Source organism: Peromyscus leucopus, chromosome 1 (genome assembly GCF_004664715.2).
Source record: "Peromyscus leucopus breed LL Stock chromosome 1, UCI_PerLeu_2.1, whole genome shotgun sequence".
In the NCBI taxonomy this organism is placed as follows: Eukaryota; Metazoa; Chordata; class Mammalia; order Rodentia; family Cricetidae; genus Peromyscus; species Peromyscus leucopus.
The window spans coordinates 76,535,105-76,561,600 of NC_051063.1; the positions used below are offsets into that span (position 1 = coordinate 76,535,105).

The 26,496-nt window shown below is 46.1% G+C and overlaps 1 protein-coding gene across 1 annotated transcript in view; it reads right to left on the reverse strand.

The window, feature by feature from the left end:
• The window catches only part of LOC114704404 (integrin alpha-M), a 49,091-nt gene extending 22,995 nt beyond the window's left edge, over nt 1–26,096 (reverse strand). The window contains exons 1-12 of the mRNA XM_028885647.2: nt 25,972–26,096; nt 23,713–23,818; nt 18,098–18,201; nt 16,035–16,105; nt 15,770–15,887; nt 14,200–14,330; nt 13,754–13,899; nt 11,934–12,087; nt 10,469–10,619; nt 9,729–9,802; nt 9,435–9,564; nt 9,011–9,153 (exon numbers count right to left, since the gene is read on the reverse strand). Of these exons, the coding sequence (XP_028741480.1) occupies nt 9,011–9,153; nt 9,435–9,564; nt 9,729–9,802; nt 10,469–10,619; nt 11,934–12,087; nt 13,754–13,899; nt 14,200–14,330; nt 15,770–15,887; nt 16,035–16,105; nt 18,098–18,201; nt 23,713–23,818; nt 25,972–25,999 (1,356 nt within the window). The 5' untranslated portion in view covers nt 26,000–26,096. The remainder of the gene's footprint in view (nt 1–9,010; nt 9,154–9,434; nt 9,565–9,728; nt 9,803–10,468; nt 10,620–11,933; nt 12,088–13,753; nt 13,900–14,199; nt 14,331–15,769; nt 15,888–16,034; nt 16,106–18,097; nt 18,202–23,712; nt 23,819–25,971) is intronic.
• Between the last annotated feature and the right edge of the window lie 400 nt (nt 26,097–26,496).

Genomic DNA, 26,496 nt, shown 5'->3' on the forward strand with positions numbered 1-26,496 from the left:
GCGCAAAGGTACACAGAGAAACCCTGTCTCGAAAAACCAAAAAAAAAAAAAAAGAATGGTTTACCTAGTAGGAAGACTCTTTAGACTTCGTCTTTCACCTGGAATAGTTCACTTGAAATCTATCCATATTGTTTGTACACATTAGTAACCCATTCCTATTGCTGGTGAGCACCCCACTGCAGGGGCATGCCACAGTTGGCTATTCCATCCTCCGGCTCAGGGCAATCCAGATTGCCTCCAGTTTGGCATGATTGATAACAGCAATGACAAGCATTTGCACGTAGATTTCCATGTGTATATCTGTATCTGTCTCCATTTCTCCTTAGTAATGCTTAGTTGTATGGCTAGTGTGGTGACTGGATGTTAAATCTCATAAGAAATTGACTGTTCTTTGGATCAGTTTCATGTGATGTGCGATAAAATGGTTTGTCAGTCGCTAAAAAGTCTCTCCATTACATTTTTTGCACTTTTGTTGAATATTAGTTCATCATTGTGACAATAACAACATAAAAAGTGGCGGAAGAAGCTGTTAATGAGTAGTTTATTTTAATGTGCGTGAAATTGTCATCCGTTAAAAATAGACTGCTCTAACTATAAGATGTCTTATGTCAGCCTCGTATACACAGAGAAAAATGTGTGGCAGAAACACAAAGAAGAAAGAAATCAAAATATATAACAATAAAAAATGATCAAAGGCAAACAAGACAATAAGAAACAGAATGGAGGGCAGGAACTACAGGACAGAAGACAGTGTTCACCAACACCGTGCCAAATCCAAGTCAACCACACTCTTTAACCAGAACACGGAACACATGAATGGGTTTGGAGTTTTTGTTTTGTTTGGCTTGTTGGGTTATTTTATTTTACGTATATAGGTATTTTGTCTGCATGTGTCTGTGTACTAGATGTGTGTCTGGTACCTATGGAGGCCAGAAGAGGACATTAGACACCCCCTGAACTGGAATTACAGATTGTTGTGAGCCCCATGTGGGCGATGGGAGTCAAACTGGTCCTCTGCGAGAGCAATGAATACTCTTAACTGATGAGCCAGTTCTCCAGGCCTGATTGGATGGGTTTTTTAAGTTCAGTTACTGGCTACCCAAATGAGTCCTTTAGGTGCAGATTTATGGGCATAGCTTAAAAGTGAAGGAAGAAGAACAAAAGCTTCTCCAAGTAAACAATGACCATGAAAGAGAAGGATACCACAGACTCCTGTCAGACAAAGCGGGCCTCATGACAGCCTGCCTTAGAGACAGAATCATGATAACAGAGAATACAGTTCATCAGGAGAATCCTATGCAGCAAAGCCTGAACAGACCAATAATTTGGAATGAGAGTGAATCAGTAATTAAAAAAAAAAAAAATTCCAACAAAGAGAACCCCGTGGCTCACTGCTCCATTCCATGAAGAGTTGAAGAGCATCCGTTAGTGGAGTTGAGGGTGGTGGAGTCTCATGGAGCTCAGGTTGGCCTTGAACTCCTGAGCCTCCATCTGTAAAAGGATTACAGGTATCTCAAGCTCAAAAGAGAGGGACTAGTTCCAAAATCATTTTATAAAGCCAGAATTACACTAATACTAAAGCCAGACAAGCACACAACAAAAAGAAAACACAGACTGCACCCCTTGTGAATACAGCTGCAAAAAAATCTAAATAAAGTGTTAGAGACTCAACCCAACAGCTCATTTTCAATGGTCCTCTGGGTCCAGTGGCACAGGTGAGAGGCGGTGGTGTATCTGCCGAGTGTCCATGAAGCTATACTGCAAAGGAGGAAAGAGATGAAGAATAAGAAAGAAAAGAGGAGAGGAAGAAGGGGAGGAGGTGGGGGGAAATCACCAATAAAGGGATATATCACATCTCTAGACCAAACAGAAAAAGTTGTGTGATCATTTCAGGGCAGGCAAGAAAACCATCTTATAAGATTCGACATTTCTTCATGATAAAATTCTAAATAAATTAATTATAAAAAATAATTTGGTGGTTAGTGGTGACATACACCTTTAATCTCAGCACTCGAGAGGCAGAGGCAGGCGGATCTCTGAGTTCAAAGCCAGCCTGGTCTACAGAGTGAGTTCACACACACACACACACACACACACACACACACACACACACACACACACATAATCTATGACAAACCAAAAGCAAACACCACCCTAAATGATAAGAAACTTCTTTAAGAAGTTTTCTGTAAGATCTGCACAGCACTGTTGCTCAGCACAGTGTAAGATGCCAGAAATTAAGGCACGGAAATTAAGCAAGAGACAGAAAGGAGAGCGTCTAGACAGGACAGGAGGAAGCAAAACTTAGAGACATTATTCTCGACTCTATCAAAAATACTGTTAGAGCACATAATTTGGTAAAGTTAAAGGATACAGAATCAACACACAAATGCAGCAGCATTCTAGGTACCAATAGTGAACCATCGGAAAACATTTGCGAAGAAAATTAATACCATTTACAACATCCATCCAAATAATGATAGATCTAGGGCTGGAGAGGTGGCTCAGCAGTTAAAGGCACCTGCTGCTGTTCCACAGGAAACTGAGTTCAGTTCCCATCACCCTCACTGGACAGTTCACAACCACCTGTAACTCTAGTTCTAGGTCATCTCCTAGGATCCATGGTATCCATGGACATCTGAACACACTTACACAAATCACACATTTAATTTTTTTTTAAATTAACAAAAGGTCTGTAGATACAGCTCAGAAGATAAAGTGCTCACTGAGCATGGAGAAAACTCCAGCACCATACCAGTGGAGCCTGGTGGTTACATGCCCATAATCCTGGTGGTACATGCCTGTAATCCTGGTGGTACATGCCTATAATCCTGGTGGTACATGCCTGTAATCCTGGTGGTACATGCCCATAATCCTGGTGGTACATGCCCATAACCTGGTGGTACATGCCTGTAATCCTGGTGGTACATACCAGCACTTGGAAGAGGCAAGAGGATGAGAAGTTCAAGGTCATTGTCAGCTACATAGAAAGTTCCAAGCCAACCTGGGGTATTTGACATTATCTCAAAAAAAAAAAAGATTTAAAAAAAACTGGGAATGATTTGAACCACAGAATGGAGGCTCTTTAGAATGAAAAATATAAAATATTGAGAAGAGATTGAAAAGAACATAAAAAATAAAAAGACATCCCATGTTTATGAATTAGAAGAATTAGTCTACATTGAAATAAAATAGCAGTTTTAGTAAAAATATTCTTTTAAATTCTAAAATTCATAAGAATTAAAAGAAGCCTCAAATATCAAAACAATCTTGAGCACAAAGAAGAAAGATGAGGGTACTACAATACTATAGGTCTGCCATACCTGGTATGGGCACATAACTGTAATCACAGAGCTTGGGAGGCAGAGACAAGAGGATCATCCTCACAGACAACTCAGGCTGAACAGAAAGATCCTGACTCAAAATGTGTGTTTGTGTGTGTGTGTGTGTGTGTGTGTGTATGTATGTGTGTGTGTGCCCGCCATGCGTGCGTGCGTGTGTGCGTGCATGCATGCTATGAAACAATCCTTCCATACACTGTGTGAATATATGTCACTATGATTGGTTTAATAAACAAGCTGACTGGCCAATAGCTGAACAGGATAAAGTTAGGCGAGAAAGCCAAACTGAGAATGATGGGATGAGGAAGGGCAGAGTCAGAGAGTTGTAAGCCAGATAGAGAATGAATTGGAACACAAAATGGGGTAGAGGTAAAAAGCACAAGCCTTGGGGCAGCACATAGATTCATAGAAATGGGTTAAGTTGGAAGAACTAATTAGTAACAAGCCTGAGCTAATGGCCAATCATTTATAAGTAATATTAAGTCTCAGTATGTTTATCTTGGGAATTGCTGGCAGGACAGAAACTTCCATCTACATCTATGAAAAAAAAATCTTCTGTAATCAAAGCAGCATGACATCAGAATATAAATAACAATAAGCCAGGGGGGTGGATGCAGAACCAACCCAGAAATCCACATTCCCACAGATAACAGATTTTCAACAAAGGCCCCAAGGAGACACATAAAATGAACATCCGTTTAATAAATGTTATCACTTGAGAAACTATGTGCAGAAGAATGGAACTAGACCCCTACCCCAGTTAATTCTAAATGTGCTGAAGACCTACATGTAATGCCTAAACTAGGAAATTCCTAGAAGAAAACAGAAAGGAACACTTAGGACCTTGATATGAGCAGGGGTAGGTTTCTTTATTAGATCCCAAAATGCAGACAACAAAAACAAAAATAGATGATGTGATGACTAACCTCAGTTGTCAACTTGACTAGACCTAAAATCAACTAAGCTGCAAGCCTCTGGGCACTGCTGTGAGGAATATGATTTTAATTCCATAAATAGCTCAACAATACACTTGTGTACTTAAAAAAATAGTAAGAGTAGTAGTCACCTTATTTACAGTTTTTTTTCTTCTTTTTTGGTTTTTTGAGACACGGTTTCTCTGTGTAGCTTTGCACCTTTCCTAGATCTCACTCTGCAGACCAGGATGGCCTCGAACTCACAGAGATCCGCCTGCCTCTGCCTCCCGAGTGCTGGGATTAAAGGCGTGTGCCACCACCGCCTGGCTATTTACAGTTTTAAGACGAAACATTCTCCTCCACTTTTAAGCACAAGGCATGCTGGAGACTTTGTAAAGGACCCTTTCAAGTTAAGGACACACCCCTTGGCCCCCAACTCACTGGGTTTTCAACTGTGAAAAGATGTCAGAGTCAGCCAGGTTCTATTTCTGTATCTGCTAAGGTGACTACACATCTCTTATACTCTGTTGTTATGACGAATTACATTGAGTTTTTTCAAAATGGTTTACATAACATAAATTCTCTGTTTTAAAGTTCAAAACTTAGTAGTGTTCAGTATATTTATGTTTTGTAACCATCGGCTCTAAGGCTGGAACACTGTCCCCGGAAAGAAACCTTACGTTGGATAGTCATTCCCAGCGTCCCCCTTTTCATCTCTATCTGCCCGTACACTGGAGGTGTGTAATTGGCTTTGCTGTTGTTTTATTTGGGGTTTTGAGGCTGAGTCTCAAGCAATATAGCCAAGGTTAGCCGAGAACTCACTGTGTAGCCTAATCTGACCTCAAACATGCAATCCTCCTGCCTCATCCTCTCCCATACTAAGATTTTCTGCACGCACTACCATACCTGGTCTTGTAAATTTGGGGTTGGGAAGTGGTCTCCTTCTTCAAGACGGTTTTGGTTATTCTGGGTCTCTTACATTTCCCCACGAACTCTGACATCAGTTGGTCCATCTGAGGCATCTTAGAGCCACAGCCAGTTATCAACAGATACGGAATTAGTTCAGTATTTTAATGTGTATGGGGGCGTGTGTGTGTAAGCCAGAGGGCAACCTCAGGGGTCATTTGTTGAGGAATATTTTCTTTCTTTCTTTCTTTCTTTCTTTTTTTTTTTTTTTTTTTTTTTTTTGGTTTTTCGAGACAGGGTTTCTCTATGTAGCTTTGCGCCTTTCCTGGAACTCACTTGGTAGCCCAGGCTGGCCTCGAACTCACAGAGGTCCACCTGCCTCTGCCTCCCAAGTGCTGGGATTAAAGGCGTGTGCCACCACCGCCCGCCGAGGAATATTGTTTTAACTAAGCAATGATATGTTACTGCTGAGGGCAGCAGGGATATATCATAAGAACTCAGCTGGTTATGGCGAAGTCAATACCTGGAGGGATCAAGGAATTCCTTCAGAGGAAGCCAAATTCTAAGGAGCTTTTGGTGTTACTTGGCTTGTTATATATCAGCTGTATTCTGTTATGAAAATCATGTGTGCCTTCATAGTTTTCCCAGTTGATTTTTCCCTAAGAATGGCTAACAGTGTGGATTGATCACTCTCTGGACATACACATTCCAGGTATTTGGAGAACAGCCTCAGGAAAGGCTTTCTCTGGAATCAGATATCTATCTCCCTTAGCCACTTTCAAGGACTAACAGTAATAACAGCCCACATGCAAGTCTCTTGATTTAAGGTAAATTCCACAAGGAGACACTGCCTAGGTCAGGTGGACGTTAAGTAATAGCTTTACCCAATTTAGCTTGGACCCTCCTTTCTTACAGCCTTACTAACTTTATAGACCTCTAACTCCTTACCTAACCACTTCTAGGAATATTTAGATAACCTTCTGCGCTGACAGCTATGCTCAGACAGAACCCCAGTTCAAGCCTCCCTGTAATTATCATCATTGGCAGCATCCGGCCAGGACCATCCCAGATGGAGGAAAGTACTTTATCAGAGATACCTCTGTACTCTCTAAGAACAGACTTTAGCATCCATGTAAGAAACTCACTCTATTCTCTAAGACGAAGAAGGAGGCTTAGACAAAGATAACTTAATATAGATAGACCTAGGCCAGTTTCAAGCTCCCAGAAATGAGGGCACCAGCCCCAGGAACTTAAAAGTACAAAGTCAGGAAGAGCCATCTGGTAACAACTAATTAACAAAAGAGTGCCCCAAATGCCGGACAAAAGCCAGGCCATTTGGCGGTGACTGATTAACCACAGGATGGCACATCTCAACTACGGAGATGGGCTGTAAAAGTTCTAACAAAGCAAATGGACAAACAAACAAAAAATAAGACAACCCGGAGGCTCAGGAAGATTTAGCCAATTAGAATTGTACCCGTACTAACTCCCCCACAACCTAGAGGGACTCGTGGCTTTTGCCTTTAAAAAGCAAGCCTCACAAAGAAAGGGAACTCCTCCCTGCCTCGCTGTGCTGTGATGAGTGAGTGCTTGAGACGAGTTCCCTACCAGGCTTGTACTGTGCAGCACCTACAATAAACCTTGCTGTTGCATTCTGGACATCCTTGGTCTTTGGTGGTCTCTCTGGGGGTGATTTGGGCATAACATCCAGACTACCTGTTTGAGAAGGCCTGGCAGATGTGCCAATTAAGCTTAACTTCCTCCTTTCCCAAATCTTTCCTCTAGTTCCAGATCTCCCTTTAACTATCACTAGAGGCATCTAGCTGTACACAGGTTGCCTAGCAACCGAGCACACTTTCCCCAACCCTGCAGAAAAACAGCAGATAGCTTGGACAAATAGGAGCCACAGGAAAAAAAAAAGAAGGCAGTTTTATTTTCTCCCATTGACCTAGCAACTTATAGATTCTTAACATTTTCTACCAATCACATTTAAGACTATAGTGGAGCACATAAGATCCCTCTTCTTAGATATTACCCGAATTTAGCCTTTAGTTAATTCATTTCCCCACTGGTCACTTCCCTTTTGGGTTGCAAATGATAATTAACAATTACTGCCCCTCTATGTGATTCTTATCATCCCTCCATTTGACCTTGGAAGCCTGGTGGTCACTGCCTGAAGAAAATTCTTACCTGCCTTTATGACCACGTAGAATTCAAGCCTGGTGACCTTGCTTGACCAGGAGCTTGCTATTGCCTGGGTTTATAACTGGACTCCTGAGAGACTTGGGGAAGACTTAGAGATGGAGAACGGAGAGGGATAAAGAGGATTTTGACCAGAGAGTATGTGAGGATGAGATGGAAGATGAGGAAGAGTCAGATGGGGAAGTCCTAGCTGGGTAAGAACAAGGTGAAAAGGACCTAGATGAGGCAGAATTAAGATGAGAGAATTAAGATAGAATTTAGAGGGAGCAGTAGATAAACATAGAGAGAAATCAGGCAAGAAAGGAGCTAGGCAGGAGAACAGAACTGAAGCTGTGTACATAGGATGTTATCCCAAAGGAATTAAAGCAAGTGGACTATAGAGCTCAGTGTGCTGAGATTCTATTTCCCGAAAATAGTCCTCGTCGTTTGTAGTTCTGTCTCCTGAGCCCCTGGGATGTATAATATTAAAGCTGGTCCCTCTAATATTATACAAGATGTTACATTTGTTTATGCTGCAGAATATTACTTTAACTGTGTAAAGGTGTGTTGCATTTGCTTATGCTATATTTGTTTAACAATGTAAAGATGTGTTAAACTTGTTGATGCTGCATTTGTTTAATTATAAAAAGATGTGTTGCATTTGTTTCACCTTGCCTGCCTAAGGCACCTGATTGTTCTAATAAAGTGCTGGACGGCCAATAGGTAGGCAGAGAAAGGATAGGCAAGGGCTGGTGGACAGAGAGGATAAAGAGAAGAGATCTAGGCTCAAAGGGAGAGACGAGAGAAGGACGAGGAGAGAACAAGGGAGACACCCGGGGCCAGAAGCCAGGCAGCCTCCAGCCAGCAGACTTGAGAAGCAGTGAGAGTCAGATACACAGAAGGAAAGAAGAGTAAAAGCCCCGAGGCAAAAGCTAGATAAAGAGAAACAGGTTAACTTAAGTTAAAAGACCTGGCCTGAAAAGAGCCTAAGCCAGGCCAAGCCTTCATAACTAACAAGAAGTCTCTGTGTCGTGATTTGGGAGCTGGTTGGTGGCCCCAAAGGAAAAGCCTGCTACAGCCATTCTTCAGCAACTGCCTACGTTGTTTATTGATACAGTCTCTCATTGGCCTGGAGCTCACCAAGCAGGGTATGCTGGCTGGCCAGGGAACCCCAGGAGATGCCCCTGTCTCCACCTTGCCAGCTCTGGGTTCACAAGCATGCCACCATGCCCAGTTTTTTTATGTGGGTTCTGGGCATCAAATTCACATCTCAGTTATCACCCTAGACCATCAACAGACATGGAATGCTTTCAGTATTTTAATACCTAATGTCGCTGTATTGGTTTATGTCCTGACTGAATGGCAACTCAAAAACAAGAAGTCATAGAAAACTCTATGCAGGTCACATATTACTAGGCATTGCTGGAAATGCTGAGGGTAGGACTGGGGATACAGCTCGGTAAAGCACTTGCCTGGCCCTGGGTTCAAACCCCAGTACCACAACACAAGAAAGAAAAGCCAACGGCAGGACATTCTCAGATGCAAAGCTGACCTGGGCCTCTCTAACATAGAGCTCTCCAAAGACTGCCACACATGCCATTGGTCTACCCTAGAATCTCAGTTCCTAGGCACCTCTGCATGTCTATGCTTCACACACTCTGTATTTACCTGGCTGCCCTTGATATCAGCGTGGGGCTCCCAGGCACCGAAATTCTGTCTGAACATCACCACCAGGCCAGTGTGCTGATATCGAGGTGCCCCTAAAACCAAGCTTTGGACCCGGCTCCTCGAGATGACTGCAGAAGCATAACCTAAAAAGAATGCTTTCAATAGGCAAAGTGTTTTCCATCGAAGATCTGGCCCTCCTTTCCACAATGCAGGCCCCGTCTCAAGTAGGGCAATAGAGCAGCAGCCCTATGCCTGATGTGTTGGGCTAACTACTATGAACAGAACCAAACTTAAATTGAGATTTTTTTTTTTTTCATCCTTACAGCTGTCCCAAGGGCCAACAGAAGAGCCAACAGCATCCATGTCAGCTGAGTGACATCACATCTTGACCCCTTCCTGGAGCAACCCTGCCCTCCTCACTTACCCAAGTAAGCGTCATTCATGTCTGAATCCACTCGGGTTGTGTTGATGAAGGTGGCTTTATCCTCCGAGGTGTACAGAAAGGCTCCACCTGCCCAGTCAAAGCTCCCCACGGTGCCCAGCAAGGGACCACTCTGGGGATGGGAGCATAACAGGACTGAGAGTGGGGAGAGAAAGGGCCCGTGCTGCCTGTCAAACAGCCTCCCCGTGAGAAGCTGCCGCAGGGAGAAGCCCCCCAACCCTTGGGCCTCTCCTTGCTTTCCGTGCCCCATCGTCACCCCCAGTTTAAACCACTCACAGAGGTGATGGCAGCACTGAAGCCTTCTTGAGACATCTCGTGCTCAAAAGAGCTGGAGCTTCCTGTCTGCGTGCCTACAAGGAAGAAAACGGTCTGCATTAAAGCAAGCAGAGAAGCGTGGGCCAAATACCCAAAACCTCAAATGCTATCACTGCCAGACAAAGGGAGGCTCCCATGTTGAACACAGGCACCTTACGGGGATGGCAGGCCTTCAGGGACCTTCCTTTTCTCAAGGTATCTAACCTCCCAACTTTTCCACAGAAGCCAGTCATCCAGATGATAATGAAATACCCTAAGGTGGTCAGGTGCTGTAGCAGACACAAAGAGGCTGAGGCAAGAGGTTGCCAAGAGCTTAAGCTCATCATAGGCTACAAGATGAGACTCTACCTCCAAAACGTGTCCCTCAAAAAAAAAATCTCTAATTTGTAAATGTACTTGATAAATATTTATTAGACACTTTCTATGTACCACACACTCTTCGAGGCAGAGGAGCCATGCCAGGAAATCAGGGCTCACAGCACATACACATTTTTGGAAAATTATTGTATAGGATTTGAATCCACCATGCTACAGTTTAATCTTCCTATAGCCTAGATTTGATAATTAGAGACAAAAATCTAGCTTTGCTTCTTTCAAAGGAAGGGAGCAAGTCAAACCTGAGTGGCAGGGGAAGAGCTGGAGGTGGGGTGGGAATGCTACCCCAGAAGTAGGAACTGCTGGTCTGCACTGGGCTGACTCACCCTCAATGGCAAAGATCTTTTCCTGAAGCTGGTTCTGAATGGTCTTCAGAGCTTCAAAGTTGTTCACTTGAAACACGTGATCATTAGCTGGCTTAGACGCGATGGTATCAAGCTCTTGGCGGGATTTCATACTGCTGAAGGCATTTCCCACCTGTTTCCAAAGAGCAGAAGCTAGACTATGTATTCTCTGATGGTAACAGCAGCATCTAGCAAAGAAAATTCTGAACAAAGGAATCTGAAACTTCTGTCAAATAAAGAGTTCACCAGAAGGCACTTAGAACAGGGTTGCTGGGGACAGTTAGGTTTGTGCACCACAGGGAACAATTTGGTGTGCAGATCATCACCCACTTGTTATACCATTCCTTCTGGTAGGGGCCTGACATCCCCAGCAAAAGAGAATCCTTTTTAAAATTATTTTGCTTTTAATTCTCCCCTCCACCCCGAGCGCACGTGTGTGTGTGTGTGTGTGTGTGTGTGTGTGTGTGTGTGTGTGTGTGTATATGTGTGTGTGTATGCATGTGTCTTTGTGTGGGTCCACGTGCATGTGGACTGGAGGCCAGGGGCGTCAGATCCCTTGGAGCTGGAGTTGCAAGCTGTCCTGAGTCACCTGCCCCGAGGGCTGGCCCTCCAGAAAAACAGTAAGTACTCTTACTGAGCCATCTTTCCAGCCCCGAGAGAATCCCTGTGATGGGTGGAGGTTCTTCTTACACGCCGCTCTATGAGTTCATACCTTTCTCTATGTCATACAAGGTGGCACACAAGTGCGGTGGCACTGGTGACCCTCACACTTTACCTCTTTCTGTATCCAAGCCCTTTTCCCAAATTTTGCCACACCCACCCACCCACTCATGGACAATCCTGCCCAGCTCACTGTCTCTGCATCAGCCCATGATTGGTACCAAATGTGATGCTAACAGAAGCTAGTCAAAAGCACCTGCAACATCTGCCTCCTTTCTCCTCTGCCTTTTTCATAAGGGCATCCCTGGGGGAGGCCACCGGAGAATGAGATCTAGTGAGTAGTAGAGCCAAATTACCAACTTGTCCCCAGCAAGGCTATCTGCCCAGCAGACAAGCATAACTGTCATCCAGAAGTGGATCGAGCAAAGGCAAGGTTGGCAGATCTGCCCACCAGCCTGCAGCTAACGGCAGATATGTGAGCCTTGCTGAGACCAGGAAAACAATCTGGCCAAATTACAAGCTGACTTATATTAAGCTACTGAGGGCTGGAGAGATGGCCCAGCCATTAAAGGCTAGGCTCAAAACCAAAAGTGTTGAGCCACTGAATTTGGGATCATTTGTTATATATACAGTATTATTGTGGTGTGTAGATATGTGCTAGCAGTGTGCATGGCCCAGCAAAGGCCTTTGCCTCCTTTTCATTTTACCAATATTTGCAAATTGAAGACAGGACACATCAGTAGACAATCTCCAGAGAAGTACCAGGCCCAATATCTACATTTCTTACCCCAATGACATAGCGAATGATCCCTGCTTTGTCTGCCTCAGGGATGACATCCTTATAATCCAAGGAATCACCGAATTTTTCTCCATCTGTGATGACAACTAGGATCTTCACAGCATTCTCCCGGGCCCCACTAGTTTTCTGAAACAGTTCTCTTCTGTGCAGAGAAGAGAATGGCAGAAACACAAATAGACAGAGATGTTGTTAGCATCCGGCATGAAACAGCAACAAAGTCCCAATCACAGGTACAGCTGAGCTCTGTCTGTCAAGGGCTGTCTCCTCCTGAGTTTGACTGTTTTTGTTTTTATGTTTTGAACACAGAGTCTGGCTGGGTCTCAAAATTGGTGATCCCCCTGACTCTATCTCCTGAATAACAGGCATGCACTACCACATGCAGGCTCCTCATAACTGTTAAATATAGAAAAATGTAAAGAAATAAAACCTCTTCAGTCCATCATTAAATCTTACCTAGAATACTATTCAAGCTTTCTACTTCATTTTCCTACACATGTGTTGTGGGGAGAAAGTGGGATGGGGCAAAATATCATACCTCAGCAGCTGTCTATTGTGGATATTAATTTAAGATGTGTTACATTTGTTTATGCTGTGGAATATTTGTTTAATAATGCAAAGATGTATTGCATTCTTTTATGTTGTGTTTGTTTAACTCTGTGAAGCTGTGTTACTGTGCCTGTCTAAAACACCTGATTGGTCTAATAAAGAGCTGAATGGCCAATAGATGGGCAGGAGAAGGAATAAGTGGGGCTGGCAAGCAGAGAGAACAAGTAGGAGAAAAAGAGGAAGAAGGAATGAGAAAAGAAGGAGGAGGACATCAGGGGCCATCCACCCAGCTACACAGCAAGCCACAGAGTAAGAAGCAAAGAAAAGATATACAGAAATAGGGAAAGGTAAAAGCCCAGAGGCAAAAGGTAGATGGGATGATTTAAATTTAAAAAAAAAAAAAGCTGGCTAGAAACAAGCCAAGCTAAGGCCGGGCATTTATAAGTAAGAATAAGACTCGGTGTGTGATTCATTTGGGAGCTGGGTAGAAGACTCCCCCTTCCACCCACCAAAGAGTAAAGAGGAGAGAAAAAACAAACAAGAGCTGCCCACCGTGTTCTGAGGCAGGGTCTCTCACTGTCCTGGCGCTTCAAGCTCCAGGGACCCTCCTCTCTGTGCCTCCCTCCCTGGCCTTAGGATTCCAAGTGAACTGCCACTGAGTCTGGCTTTTCTACATGGGTTCTGGGGATGGAACTCGGGTCTAAGGTTTGCATTGCAAGCCCTTTATTAACTGACCTATGGCCCCTGCACCTCATCTTCTACTCTCTCTCCAACCCCACACTCCCCTCAGTACATAAACCAAAAGCAGAGCCATCTTAGAAACAAAAAAGACAGAATGTCTCCCTCCTGCTTAAAACCTGCCGTGGGACAGTTAGCCACACTGACTAGAAAGTTGCATTTGGTGAGGACATGGATTTAGCCTATTTTTATTTCGTCTTTTTGTTGTTTCGGTTTGGTTTGGTTGGTTGTTTGTTTCTTACGGTGTTGAGGGTCCATCCCAGCGGCTTCCATCCATTAGGCCAGCACTCTGCCCGAGGCCACATACCCAGAATAGGCTCAACCCATCTTTCCAGCCATGTTCTTGCTGCCTCTCTAAACTGTTGATTTTAACTGCAGCCTGTGTCTACATGAACGTTCTTCAAACAGTTTCGCCCTCTGGAAAATCCATCACCCGTCCCTGTCTGAGCAGCTCTCTGGCCCTTCACCGGCTGGCTGAAAGCACCATCGTCTCCGTCTCCGGAAGCAAAGAGGTGGCGACTCACACTACTCTGCGGATTCCTGTGGCGGTTTTCGTCCTTCCGCCCAGCTGAGATATGCGGCTCACATGGGACCTCGGGTCAGGTTTTCTCTTGAAATCGTTGAAGCTGAAGTGAGTCTGGAAGCTGTCGGAGTACTGCATCAAAGAGAACTAGGGACAGGGCACCTGGCGTTACACCAGAGGAAGTACACACACACACACACACACGGACTGTACACATCTTTTGACAATACTAGAGCTCAGCAAGACGGACATGTGGGTTTCATCCCCCTATCAATTAATGAGGGCCGCCTACTTGAAAGGAGCCAAAGAATGCTAAGATGGCAACCAGCACGGGAGAGAAGAGCATGGTGAGGTAACACTACCATCCAACCCCACATTTGTGTCCATCCAACAGCCTGGTTGTCATGAATTTGTCAGCCTTATGTAGGGCTACCCACCAGCCCTCACCAAGGTTTTAGACTTTATGAACTGTTCCATCACAGTTGAGACAAACTCCTTCATCTTCTGAAAGTCTCTGGGGTTGATGCTACCAGAGCCATCAATCAAGAAGGCAATGTCACTCTCCTGCTGAGGACATTCTAGGCAAGAGGAGAAAAGAATAGAAATTAGTAAAGTAATTAGAAACGGCATCTTTGGGTGTCAGCTCTCAGCTGGACAATAAGGGGCACACACGCACACACACACACAAATATAAAACAAATGCTTTTAAAAGAAAAAGTGGGCATGGTGGCACACACCTTTAATCCCAGCACTTAGGAGGCAGAGGCAGGCGGATCTCTGTGAGAATAGCCTGGCCTATATAGTGAGTTTCAGGACAGCCAGGGATATGTAGAGAGACCTTGACTCAAAAAAATCAAAAAAAGAAAAGAAAAGGAAGGAAGGAAGGAAGGAAGGAAGGGAGGGAGGGAGGGAGGGAGGGAGGGAGGGAGGAAGGAAGGAAGGAAGGAAGGAAGAAAAGAAAAAGGAAGTTATAAAAGAAAAAATGACTGTTTTATAATCAGCTTGGGGCTGCCAGGCACTGTGGGAAAGCGGCTTGAAATGACCATTCAGTCCCTCAATTTCTTCCTCAGTCAACAAACCTAGGCCTCGGAACCAGGCCGGTGTTAGGAGACCACTCCTCCCCGACCACTGACAGCAATGTACCTGAACAGTCCCTGTGGTGGTGTGAGTGAGAACGGCCCCCATAGGCTCACAGATTCGAATGCTTGGTCACCGGGGAGTGGCACTATTTGAAAGGATTAGGAGGTGTGGCCTTGTCAGGGGAAGTGTGCCCCTGGGGGTGGGCCTTGAGATTTCAAAAGCCCATGCCAAGCCCTGAGTCTCTCTCTCAGCTAGCAGATCAGGATGCAGTCAGTTCTCAGTCAGTTCTCAGTCAGTTCTCAGTCAGTTCTCAGCGACCACGGCTGCCTGCCTGCTGCCATGCTCCCTGTCAGGATGCTAATGGACGACCCTCTGACACTGTGAGCCTGCCCTCAGTCAAATGCTTCCTTTTATGAGAGCTGCCTTGGTCACAGTGTCCCTTCACAGCAGTACTGACCAAGACAGCCACCCTCCTCCTGAGCATGAGAAGCACTGTTAGTTTTGTTTTGTCATTTGAGACAGAGCTAGGCCAGGCTAGCTCAAACTCACTCTATAGCTGAAGATGACCTTGAACATCTGACCCTCATTCCTCCTTCTCCCAAGTGTTAGGATCACAGGGGTAGGCCACTGCACCTAGCAGAGCTGGATTTTTTTTTTAAAGATTTATTTATTTATTATGTATACAGAAGAGGGCGCCATATCTCATTGCAGATGGTTGTGAGCCACCATGTGGTTGCTGGGAATTGAACTCAGGACCTCTGGAAGAGCATTCAATGCTCTTAACCTCCGAGCCATCTCTCCAGCCCAAGGATTTTTTTTAAAGTTACTTCAAAGGACTAGAATATGGCAGAGGTAATGAGCTGTTAATTCTAAAACAGCCTGAAAACAATTCTCAGCCCTGCCTCCTGTCCTCAAGTCTCTGCCAAAAATGACTTACCTCTGAGAGCCTGTGGGAACTGCTGGGGTGGCCTCAGCAGGTTGGAGCCAAACAGGAAGCACAGTCCACTCGCGTATGTGTTCTCCTTGCAGTTTTGGTGCACCGTGGGGCCGCAGGCCTGAGGGGCAGAGCGCCAGTCAAGCGCCAGTCAAGGGGCTGCCCCTGCCCCCTGGCCCGCCATCGCAGAACCTCCACCCTCCACCCCAACCTCCCCAGGCCTCCCACCTCTCCCCTCAGAGCCCTCTTCTGATCCAGGGCAACTCACCAGCAGCTGGGAGGGGTCTGGAGTGGCAGCCAGGGACAGACCCAAGGACATGTTCACAGCCTCTGGGGGCACTAAGAAGACAGACACACAACACAAGTGTTGAGAAATGTTGTGGGGTATGTGTGCGCTGTGTGAAGATGTGTCTCTGTGATTGGTGAAATAAAGAGCTGAATGGCCGATAGCTAGGCAGGAGGTAGAGGTGGGACTTCTGGGCAGAGAGAGCTCTGGGAAGAAGAAAGGCGAAGTCTCCAGAGAGATACAAAGAGGAAATAGGAGGTACAAGATGGAAGAGAAGTACCGCCACGTGGCAGAACAGAGATTAATATAAACATGTTAAGTTAAAGGAGCTAGTTGAGACAAGCCTAAGCTAAAGGCCAAGCTGTCATAATTAATAACAAGTTTCTGTGTCATTATTTGTGAGCTGGTGGCCAACCAAAAAGCTTGCCACAATGAAACAGTGACATGAGAGATACACATACCCATGTTCACTGTCTTGCTCACAATAGCCAAGCACAGAAGCCAGTCGATAGATGACTGAAGAGAGAAAAATGCAGTCTACACGACAGAGTCACATCCAGCCACAAAGAATAATGAAATGATGTCATTTGCATACAAGTGGATAGAATTAAGAAAGACAAGATTTAAAGTGTGGGGGAACATTTGCAGTAGAGGCAGCAGGAAGAGGCAGGAGATTAAAGAAGGTAAAGAGGGTGAAATGATTGGAAAATAATTTTACGCATGTGTAAAAATGTCAGCCAGGCGTGGAAAGGAGCACCTTTAACCCCAGTGGCTGGGAGGCAGCGACAGAAGGATCTCTGTATATTTGAGGCCAATCTGGTCTACACAGCAAGACCTGGTCTCAAAAATAAAAAATAAAGGATAAATAAGACACTGTGATAATGAAGCCCAATTTCAGGAATGGGGGTGTGGCCCCACTGGTAGAGCGTGGCCCAGCATGCACAAAAGCTTGAGGTCATGTGTGGTGATGCCAATACTTGGGAGTGAAGCAGGAGGATCAGGAGTTTAAGGCTGTCGATCGCTACATAGCAAGTTCGAGGCCAGCTTGGGTAGCAGAGACCTTGCAGAGAGGTGCGGGGAGGGGGAGAGAGGGGTAAAGGGAGAGAGAGACAGGGAAAGGGAGATAATTCTCTCACATGATATAACATATACTATTTATGTCTATCTGGGAACAGGAACACTGGCTCAGTCAGTAAAGTCACCATCATGAAAGCTTGAGGGCCTGAGTTTGGGTCCCCAGAATCCACGTAATAAAGTGGGTGAGGTCACACTCATCTGGAACCCCAGTGCTAGAGGGGCAGAGGCAGAAGCAGCCTTGAAATTCATTGACCAGATGGCCCAGCAGTCAAGGGTGCTGTTTGCTCTTCTAGGACCTAGGTTTGGTTCCCAGAACCTGCATAGCAGCTCACAACTGTCTGTAACTCTGGTTCCAGGAATCTGACACTCTCTTGTGACCTCCCTGGGCACCAGACATGCATATGGTACTTATACATACATGGAGATGCATATGGTATATATACATACATGGAGGCGAATATTCATACATGTAACATAAAAATTAAAAGAGAGAGAAAGAGAGAGAGAGGAAGAGAGAGAGAGAGAGAGAGAGAGAGAGAGAGAGAGAGAGAGAGAGAGAAATTCATTGCCCAGACAACGTAGGCAAACCGATGAGCTCTTGACTCAAAATAAACAAGGTAGCATGCAATCAAGAACGACACCTGATGTTGACGGTGGCCTCCACAGGTGGCACACAGAGCACATGCACCTGCAGGCACACGTGCATGCACCACACGCATACAAAATATTTAAATATGAATTGTTTTAGCAAAAGAGCTGCCAAGAGTCACTTCAGCCTGGGAGACACAGGGGAGACCATGAAAAAGGAGCAAAGCAGGGTTGTCTGAGGGGTCAGTAGACAAGGGAGAGGCTAGGAAGCCAGGTGCTCTCTGCCCAGCAGAGACAAGCAGGTGACAGGAATGCCTGGGAAAGCAGGTGTGCCCACGGGTAGACTCCCATCAGGAGCCAGAGGGAGAGCCGAGACTCACCTTTCAGGGAAATGGGCTCGCACCTCCTGGTGCTGTAGTCGCACTGGTAGAGGGCACCTGTTTGGTTAACATCCTTTACCTCTTGGGGGGCTGCAACAACCACTCTGTAGAAAGGGGGGTAATAAAGAGCCCTCTGAATGTATAGAAACAGTCCTACCTTCCAGAGGGAAGTGAGCTTCCTGAACTCCCATACACAGAAGGGGAAATTAGCAATGAAAAGAAAATGTAAATCCTAGAACAGGAAGGTTCTTTCTAAGAATGACACAAAACTCTGAATTTTTAAAAATGGGTTTAAAGAACGATCGCGTGAAGTTAGGATGTAAAGGGTGGGGTGATAGAGAATGGGCCAGGAGTGGAGACGGAGGTTTGCTCAAAATACATTATAAACACATAAGAAATTCTCAAACAACAAAAAAATGGATAGTTCAACCACATAACCATTTTAAATAAATGTACAACTATGATAAACGATTACAAGCAAAGTCAAAAGATAAATTGGGACATACTGAGAAGGGGAGACTTGAACTTACACCCAGGTCACCTCCCTCTGGTCTGTCAGTTCCTACAAACCAGGGAGGGGAAGAGTAGAAAATGGGGAAAGAGAAGAAGAAAAGCAGCAACAGACGAGGAGACTGCTGTGGAACAGGGCTCTGGGCCCAGAAGGGTCACTGCCACCTTGAACTCCCAGCAGCTCTTATTACCCAGAAGAGACAGGAATGAGATCAATCCACCAACGTTCCATCTGGAGGGGACGGGAGGGGAGGGGAGGGGAGGGGAGGGAAGGGGAGGGGAGGGGAGGGCTCCCGAGCCCATGAATGGTTGACTAGGAGAAAGGTCCTTTTGTAGGCTGTTCGTGCTCCTGCGGGTAACCCTTTATCCACACACTATGGAAGCAACTCCAGGTAAACATTGGCTCACAGAACTAGACCTGAATAGAGTCATTCTTTAGTCTGCTGCTGCTGCCCTATCTGCAGGGAACTTGTGTTCACGCCTCTCCAGGAAAAAGTCCCACAAAGGAAGGAACTCTCATGAAGGAGAAAATCAGCTGGTGATACGGCTCCAGTGGGCGAAGGTGCTTGCCACACAGCCTGATGACCCGAGTTCAATCCCTGGGACCCGTGATGGAAGGAAAGAACCGACTCCCAAAGGTTGTCCTCTGACTACCATATGTGCGAGCGCATGCTGTACATGCATATGCTATTAGATCATGGTCCTGTACCTGATCACTCTAGGAGGCCAGATCTCACAGCCTAAAGAAATCAGGCCACCCCTGTCTCGAAAAACCAAAAAAAAAAAAAAAAAAAAAAAAAGAAATCAGGCCACATCCCCCTGAAGCTCTGCCTGTGGTCTTTTAACTAATCTATGACCTAACTGTTGCCTGGCAGCCCATTCTGCTCATCACATATACCAACCCACACTAAATCATGTGCTGCCAAACTTCCCTTCATCTTCTGAAAAAATATAAAAGTTGAGCATTTTTCTTTGGCTTCTGGAATTTCTCACAGCTTTCCTCTGGGCCTCCCCCACCGTCCTGTCATGACAACTCTCTCTCTCTCTCTCTCTCTCTCTCTCTCTCTCTCTCTCTCTCTCTCTCTCTCGTTTGTTTGGGTCTCACTATGTCACTCTGGCTGTCTTGGAACTCGTTATCTAGACCAGACTGACCTTAAACTCACACAGATCTGCCTGCCTCTGCATCCTGAGTACTGGGATCAAAGGTGTGTATCACCACACCAAGCTAAGAGTGTTTTTTAGTTATATGTGTGTTCGTATCCCTGTGGGGGTATATGCATGTGAGTTTAGTGTTTGAGGAGATTGGAGGCACCAGATCCCCCTGGCCACACCTTTCTTCTATCCACCATACACAATAACAACAATAATAATAATAGTCATCTTTAAAAAAATAAGGGGAGTAGAGAAATGGTTCCTCAGTTAAGAGCAGTGGCTGCTCTTCCATAGGACCCAGCTTCAATTCCCAGTGCCCACACAGCAGAGGACAATGGATCAGGAAGCGCTAAGAGAGGGGTAAGTACAGAGAGGAATAACTAACAATAAAAACAGAAAGAAAGCAGTGGTGGCACATGCCTTTAATTCCAGCACTTGGGAGGCAGGGGCAGGTGGATCTCTGAGTTCAAGGTCAGCCTGGTCTACAAAGAGAGTTCCAGGACAGCCTGGGCAATGCAGAGAAACCCCATCTTGAAAAACAAAATAAAACAAAAGAAGAAAGCAATGTGGAAACCAACTACTCTAGAAGCTCCCTAAAATATATCCACCATATGTATGTGTACACACATATACACATTTATAATTTTTCCTGTGTATGCAACTCATGCATACACTCCCACACAGATACACACACATATAACTTTTTAAAATTATATATATATATATATATATATATATATATATATATGAAATTTATAAGGAGTTACCCTATGAGGGAGGCAATTCCTCTCCCAGACACTGGGAGCTATCAAAAAGCCCAGATAGCAGCTATGACTCCAGTTCCAAGTCATCTGCTGCCCTCTTCTGGCCTCTTCAGGCACTGCATGTCCATGGTGCACAGATTACACTCAAACTCTCACAGTTAAAATAAAAATAAAATCTTTTTTGAGAAAAAAAATATTTTTTTTAATGTTCATCATCTTTATCTATCAGGGAAACGCAAATTAAAACTACTTTGAGATTTCATCTTACCCCAGTCAGAATGACTAAGATTTTTTAAAAATTACAACAAGTGCTGACATGAAATCACTGTTGGTGTGGGTGTAAACTGGTGCAGCCACACTGGGAATTAGTGTGGAGGTTCCCCAAAAAGATCAAAAGAGATCTACCACGAGACCCAGCTATACCATGACTGGGCATATACTCAAACGGCTCCATTTTCTTATACAGAGATCCCTGCTCGTCCATGTTCATGGCTGCTGTATTCACAATAGCCAGGAAACGGAAACAGCCGAGGCATCCCTCAACTAACGGATAATGAAAGCGTGGTACATACGTATGCATAGTGCGCTACGATTCCGCTATGAAGAAAAATGAAATTTGCAGGGAAATGGATGGAGCTAGAAATAATCGCTCTGAGTGAGGTAACCCAGACCCCAAAAGACAAATGCCACATAGTCTCGCTCATATGCAGGTGCTGTCTTTGAATCTTTGTATATGTGTGTTTAAACTGGAGTGCCAATAGAAGTCAGGAAAATAATAATGGATCATGGGGGGGGCGTTCAAGGGAGAAGGCATAGAATGAAGGTGGTGTGGAGAGAGAAGGGAGGTAACGGAGCAGGAGGGCTGAGAGAGGAGCAGGTGTGGGGAGGGATAACTCACAACAAAAACTTTAAAAAAGCAAAAGCAACTACTATAGAAACTTCCTAAACTATATACATCACATATATGTGTGTATATCACACACACACACACACACACACACACACACACACACAATTTATATGGTGTTACCCTATAATGAGGAGGGAATTTCCTCTCCCAGATACCATGAGCTATCCAATAAAAAGCCCAGCTATAAAGTGCCTCATTTTGAGTTGTTGGCCAGTGGAATCCCATAGACTTCCTCCCTAAACATCACAGGCCGTTGCCATTGCTCTTGGCTACCCTCCAGAGTTTGATGGTAATGACTCATTGCTTAAGACAGTGCATCCTTGAGTCATAGAATATGGAGAAATCAAGTGGTACCGAGCTGGAAACTTCATCCCTACTGGCCAGCTGCCACGGTGCTGGAAAGCTCAACACATATTACCAGCAGAGAAAAGTAACCAAATGCTTTACACAGCTGTGGACCTTTTGGTTACAATAAGGACTGGCCTGGCAAGATATCCAAGTGTGTACTGGTGTAATAGCAGCATGACTATTATGGGAGTGTGTTTGTTACTTTCTGTCAACCTGGACATATGTGGGAAAGGGTCATCTCAATGAAGCAGTTGCCTCCATCAGATTGACCTAGAAGGGCATTTTCTTGACTGGTGACTTGATGTGAGTAAGACCTGTGAGCAACGCCACCGCTGGGCAGGTGGCTCGGAGCTGCAGAAGAAAGCAGACTAAGTAAGCCAATAATGGATATTCCTCCAGGGCTTCTGCTTCAGTTCCTGCCTCCAAGTTCCTGTCTCTAGACTCCTGCCCTGGCTTCCCTCGGTGGACTGTGATCCAGGCTTTGTAAGCCAAATCAACCCTTTCCTCCCCAAGTTCCTTTAGGTGATGATGTTTTATCAGAGCCGTAGAAACTCAGATGAGGAGTAACCACCACTTTCTACTTGCATTAGAGTTCTGCTCCTCAAGACAAAATTCATGTCTAGTACTGTTAACTGGGTCAAGATTACTGTAGCTAGGTAAGTCATAGGCCCAAGGGGAGAACTACCTACTATGAGTCTACTAAGTGGGCACAGAATTAAACTTCTTTCTAAGTTCTTACATTACACCCATAGATCAGTGCATTTCTCAATGCTCATTAGAGAAGCTTCCTTTTAAGTAGATGGCTAAGACTCACAGCTGTTCCATACCAGAGAACAAGAGAGTGGGAGTACCCAGCTCTAAACGAGACGTCTATACCACGTACTTCCTCTCAAGGCTCAGGAATCATTACAGACAGGAAGTGGAAAGATGATGCCAGCTAGAGGCAACGGAACACTGTTCTCTGGACATGACAATACTGTTGCTCACACAGACTCGGCCTCGGCAACTGCAGGCACCAGTACTTTTTCACTCTGAAAAGATTATTTCCAGAATGAGTCCCAGTGAACATTCCTCTAAAGGTAAATGTTTTAGGCCTAATAGACCATAGCCCCTTATCATTTCTCTTTATTCTGTGATAGCAAGTGAGCAAGGTAAGATTTATTTCCATTGCAGAGAGATGACTCAGTGAGAAAAGACACTTGCTTCGAAACCTATGAGCTAAGTTCATCCTTAGGGCCCACATGGGGAAACCAACCCCCACAAGCAATTCAGACTTCTGCACATGCATGCTGTGGCATGTACACACACACACACACACACACACACACACACACACACACACACACACACACACACAGGTCTTAGAAGTATTTACGGTAATAACATATGGTTATTACCATATATGTTCAAGTAGGTCATCACTTGAACATAGCTCATGCTACAGCTTGAGGGTGGGGTGGTGGGCAGCAGTTAGGACGTAGATAGAAAGATAAAAATCTCTCCTAAAGAACCAGTTGGCTTCTTAAAGCCAACTGTCAGGATCCCTTCTAGGAAGAGAAGGACAGGGGTAAAAAACACATTTTGTTCTCCACTTTCTTGGATCTTGTGAATTTGGAACCCTGAAACCTCATTACAGATTCAAAAAAAAGAAAAAAAAAATCAACCAAGAGGGCCAGGGGTGTAGCTTAGTGGTAGCAAGCCTTGGAGTCCATCCCTAGCAAAGAAAAGACAGAGAGAAAAGGGAAGGAGGGAGAGGGAGGGAGGGAGGGAGGGAGGGAGGGAGGGAAGGAGGCAGGGAGGGAGGGAAAGGAAGAAACCTCAATAGGAAACTATTTTTTCCCTAACTTTCAGAGAAGCACCGAGACAGAGGCACACACACACACACACACACACACACACACACACACACACACACACGCACACGCCTTTACCGAGAGTCACCGAGCTGGACCACACTCTGCCCAAAGCCTCTTGCATTCTCCTGGAAGGTCATGGGATTTTCAGTGTCCAGATTGAATCCGTGACATAAGGCTAGGGCTGGAAAGACAACAGGAAGTCAATAAAAAGGAACCAAAACGGTTAAGAGAAGAGCACACCTTCCCACTCGTGACCTTTCCTGACCTTATTCACTGAAACTCTGACAGTCAGGGACTGGGTCCACGCGGTGGTGGGACTTGTCTGTTCGGTTTTTGAGACAGAGTTGTATATTACCCGACCTAGAACACTACAGTGTAACTCTGGATGACCTAGACCTCCTGATCCTCCCGCCTCCACTCTACCTCCCAAATGCTGGGGGTGTAGAGGTGCAGGGCTAGGCCACCACACCACGGTCCAGGTCCTTTTTCTACAGAGGACCAGACAGTTAAGCGGAACCCAGCACTGGGGGGAGGGGGGAGCAGAGGCAACAGCTCTGCCACAAGTTCGAGCCCAGCCTAGTCTCAGTAGTGAGTTTCAGACCGGTCAGGACCACATGGTGAGACCATGGAGGAAAGCTTTTGGGGACAGGGTTTCACACAGCCTAGGCTGGCCCTGAATGCCTTCTGTAGCTGAAGACCATCTTGAGCCCAGATCCTCCTGCCTCCGCCTCCCACTGCTAGAATTACAGGTGGGTACCACCGCGGTCCAGTGGTCTTGGGGATCAGATCTAGGGCCTCATACAGACTAGGCAAGCCCCGGGCCTCAGATCCACCAACGTTTCATCAAGTGAATTCAAACTGTAATCCGTTATCACAATTTCTGTGATACAGGGTTACTCGTGTGGTGAATGAGATTCTTGAGGAGAGGCATTTCACTCAACTAGGAGTAAAGTTAGTGTCCTCTGTCAGCAATGGATGATAAGTGGTCATCTTCAAAACAGGTGACAGCTACCTTTAACCCGTACCAAAGGTGCGGACCCACAGCTCAAGGGTCTGTAAGAGCCTGGAGGGACAAACCAGTCCCTCTCTGAGCCCACAAAGGCCTCTTCCCCCCCTGTCACAACCACAATGATTTACACAACAATCAAAGGTCTTGGTTAGAAATTGTCCTTCCTCTGCGGGTCTCAAGCAGCTCTTCCCCTTCCTGACTCACTCCCAACAACACAGACATGAAAGGAAAGGACCTCAAACCGCTTTTTGATTCAGCACTCAGTCAGTCAGTCAGTCAACATTCGCACTAGGTCCTTGTTGACTAGAACTTGAGGCTAAGTAGGTGGGACACAGGAGGAAATACTCTGGAAGCAGAGGCCACGCCTCCCCGGTGCTGTCCCGCATCTCTCTGGCCTCAGCAGCCTCGCCATGACAGTCTTGCAGAGTCAATGGATTTAGTCCCTCACCCATGCTTCCCTGACCATCGCTCTATAACAGAGTGTCTACCTCCACTCTATTTCTCCTTGGATCATTTATCCTTCCCTAAAGCCCTTTGCCTCTCCCCCTAACTCCTTCCCATGCTCTGCCCTTTCTCTCGACTTGTGCACCCGAAAGATGCCCTCCTCCCCACCCTGGAGACCCCCTAATCCTCCTCCCCACCCTGGAGACCCCCAATCCCTCCTCCCCACCCTGGAGACCCCCCAATCCCTCCTCCCCACCCTGAAGACCCCCTAATCCCTCCTCCCCACCCTGGAGACCCCCCCAATCCCTCCTCCCCACCCTGAAGACCCCCTAATCCTCCTCCCCACCCTGGAGACCCCCTAATCCCTCCTCCCCACCCTGAAGACCCCCTAATCCCTCCTCCCCACCCTGGAGACACCCTAATCCCTCCTCCCCACCCTGGAGACACCCTAATCCCTCCTCCCCACCCTGGAGATCCCCTAACCCTTCCTTCCCACCCTGAAGACCCCCTAATCCCTCCTCCCCACCCTGGAGACCCCCTAATCCCTCCTCCCCACCCTGGAGACCCCCTAACCCTTCCTCCCCACCCTGAAGACCTCCTAATCCCTCCTCCCCACCCTGGAGACCCCCAATCCCTCCTCCCCACCCTGGAGACACCCTAATCCCTCCTCCCCACCCTGGAGACACCCTAATCCCTCCTCCCCACCCTGGAGACACCCTAATCCCTCCTCCCCCCCCTGGAGACCCCCAATCCCTCCTCCCCACCCTGAAGACACCCTAACCCTCTTCCCCACCCTGAAGACCCCCAATCTATCTTCCCCACCCTGGAGACCCCTTAACCCCCCCCCCCCACCCTGAGGATCCCCCAAGACCCAGACATACCTGTCACCAGGAGAACTTTAAAAGTCATGGCTGAAAGAAACAAGCCCCTGGGAGACCTGTGGACTGCGGGGTGGCAGGCACCACACAGATATTGAGGAAGCCACCAAGACCAGGCGGAGTAAAAATAGAGAAGTAGGAGGCAAAGCCTACGAGCACTCAAAGAAAGAGGGCGGAGGCTGCAAGCACCCAGCCCTGCTCAGCTTTGCTCTGGGTCAGCATGGCCTGCTCTTCCTAGCAACCCCGGTTCCTGACCCAAACCGCTAAGGTCACCACCCAAAGGTGCCATCTGACACTCACTTCCCCTGGGACAGGTCAGATACTATGAAAAATAAGTTAGGTAGACGGTAGCGCCAGGCTGCTCTGACGGGACCCACGTGACTGGTTCCCAGGACCCACACGGAGACTCAAAATTGTCTATAGCTCCAGTCCCAGGTGATCTGCCAGCCCCTCTGATCTCCATCGGCACTGCACACACAGGGTCACACACAAGCATGCAGATAAAACACCCACACACAGAGCATAAAT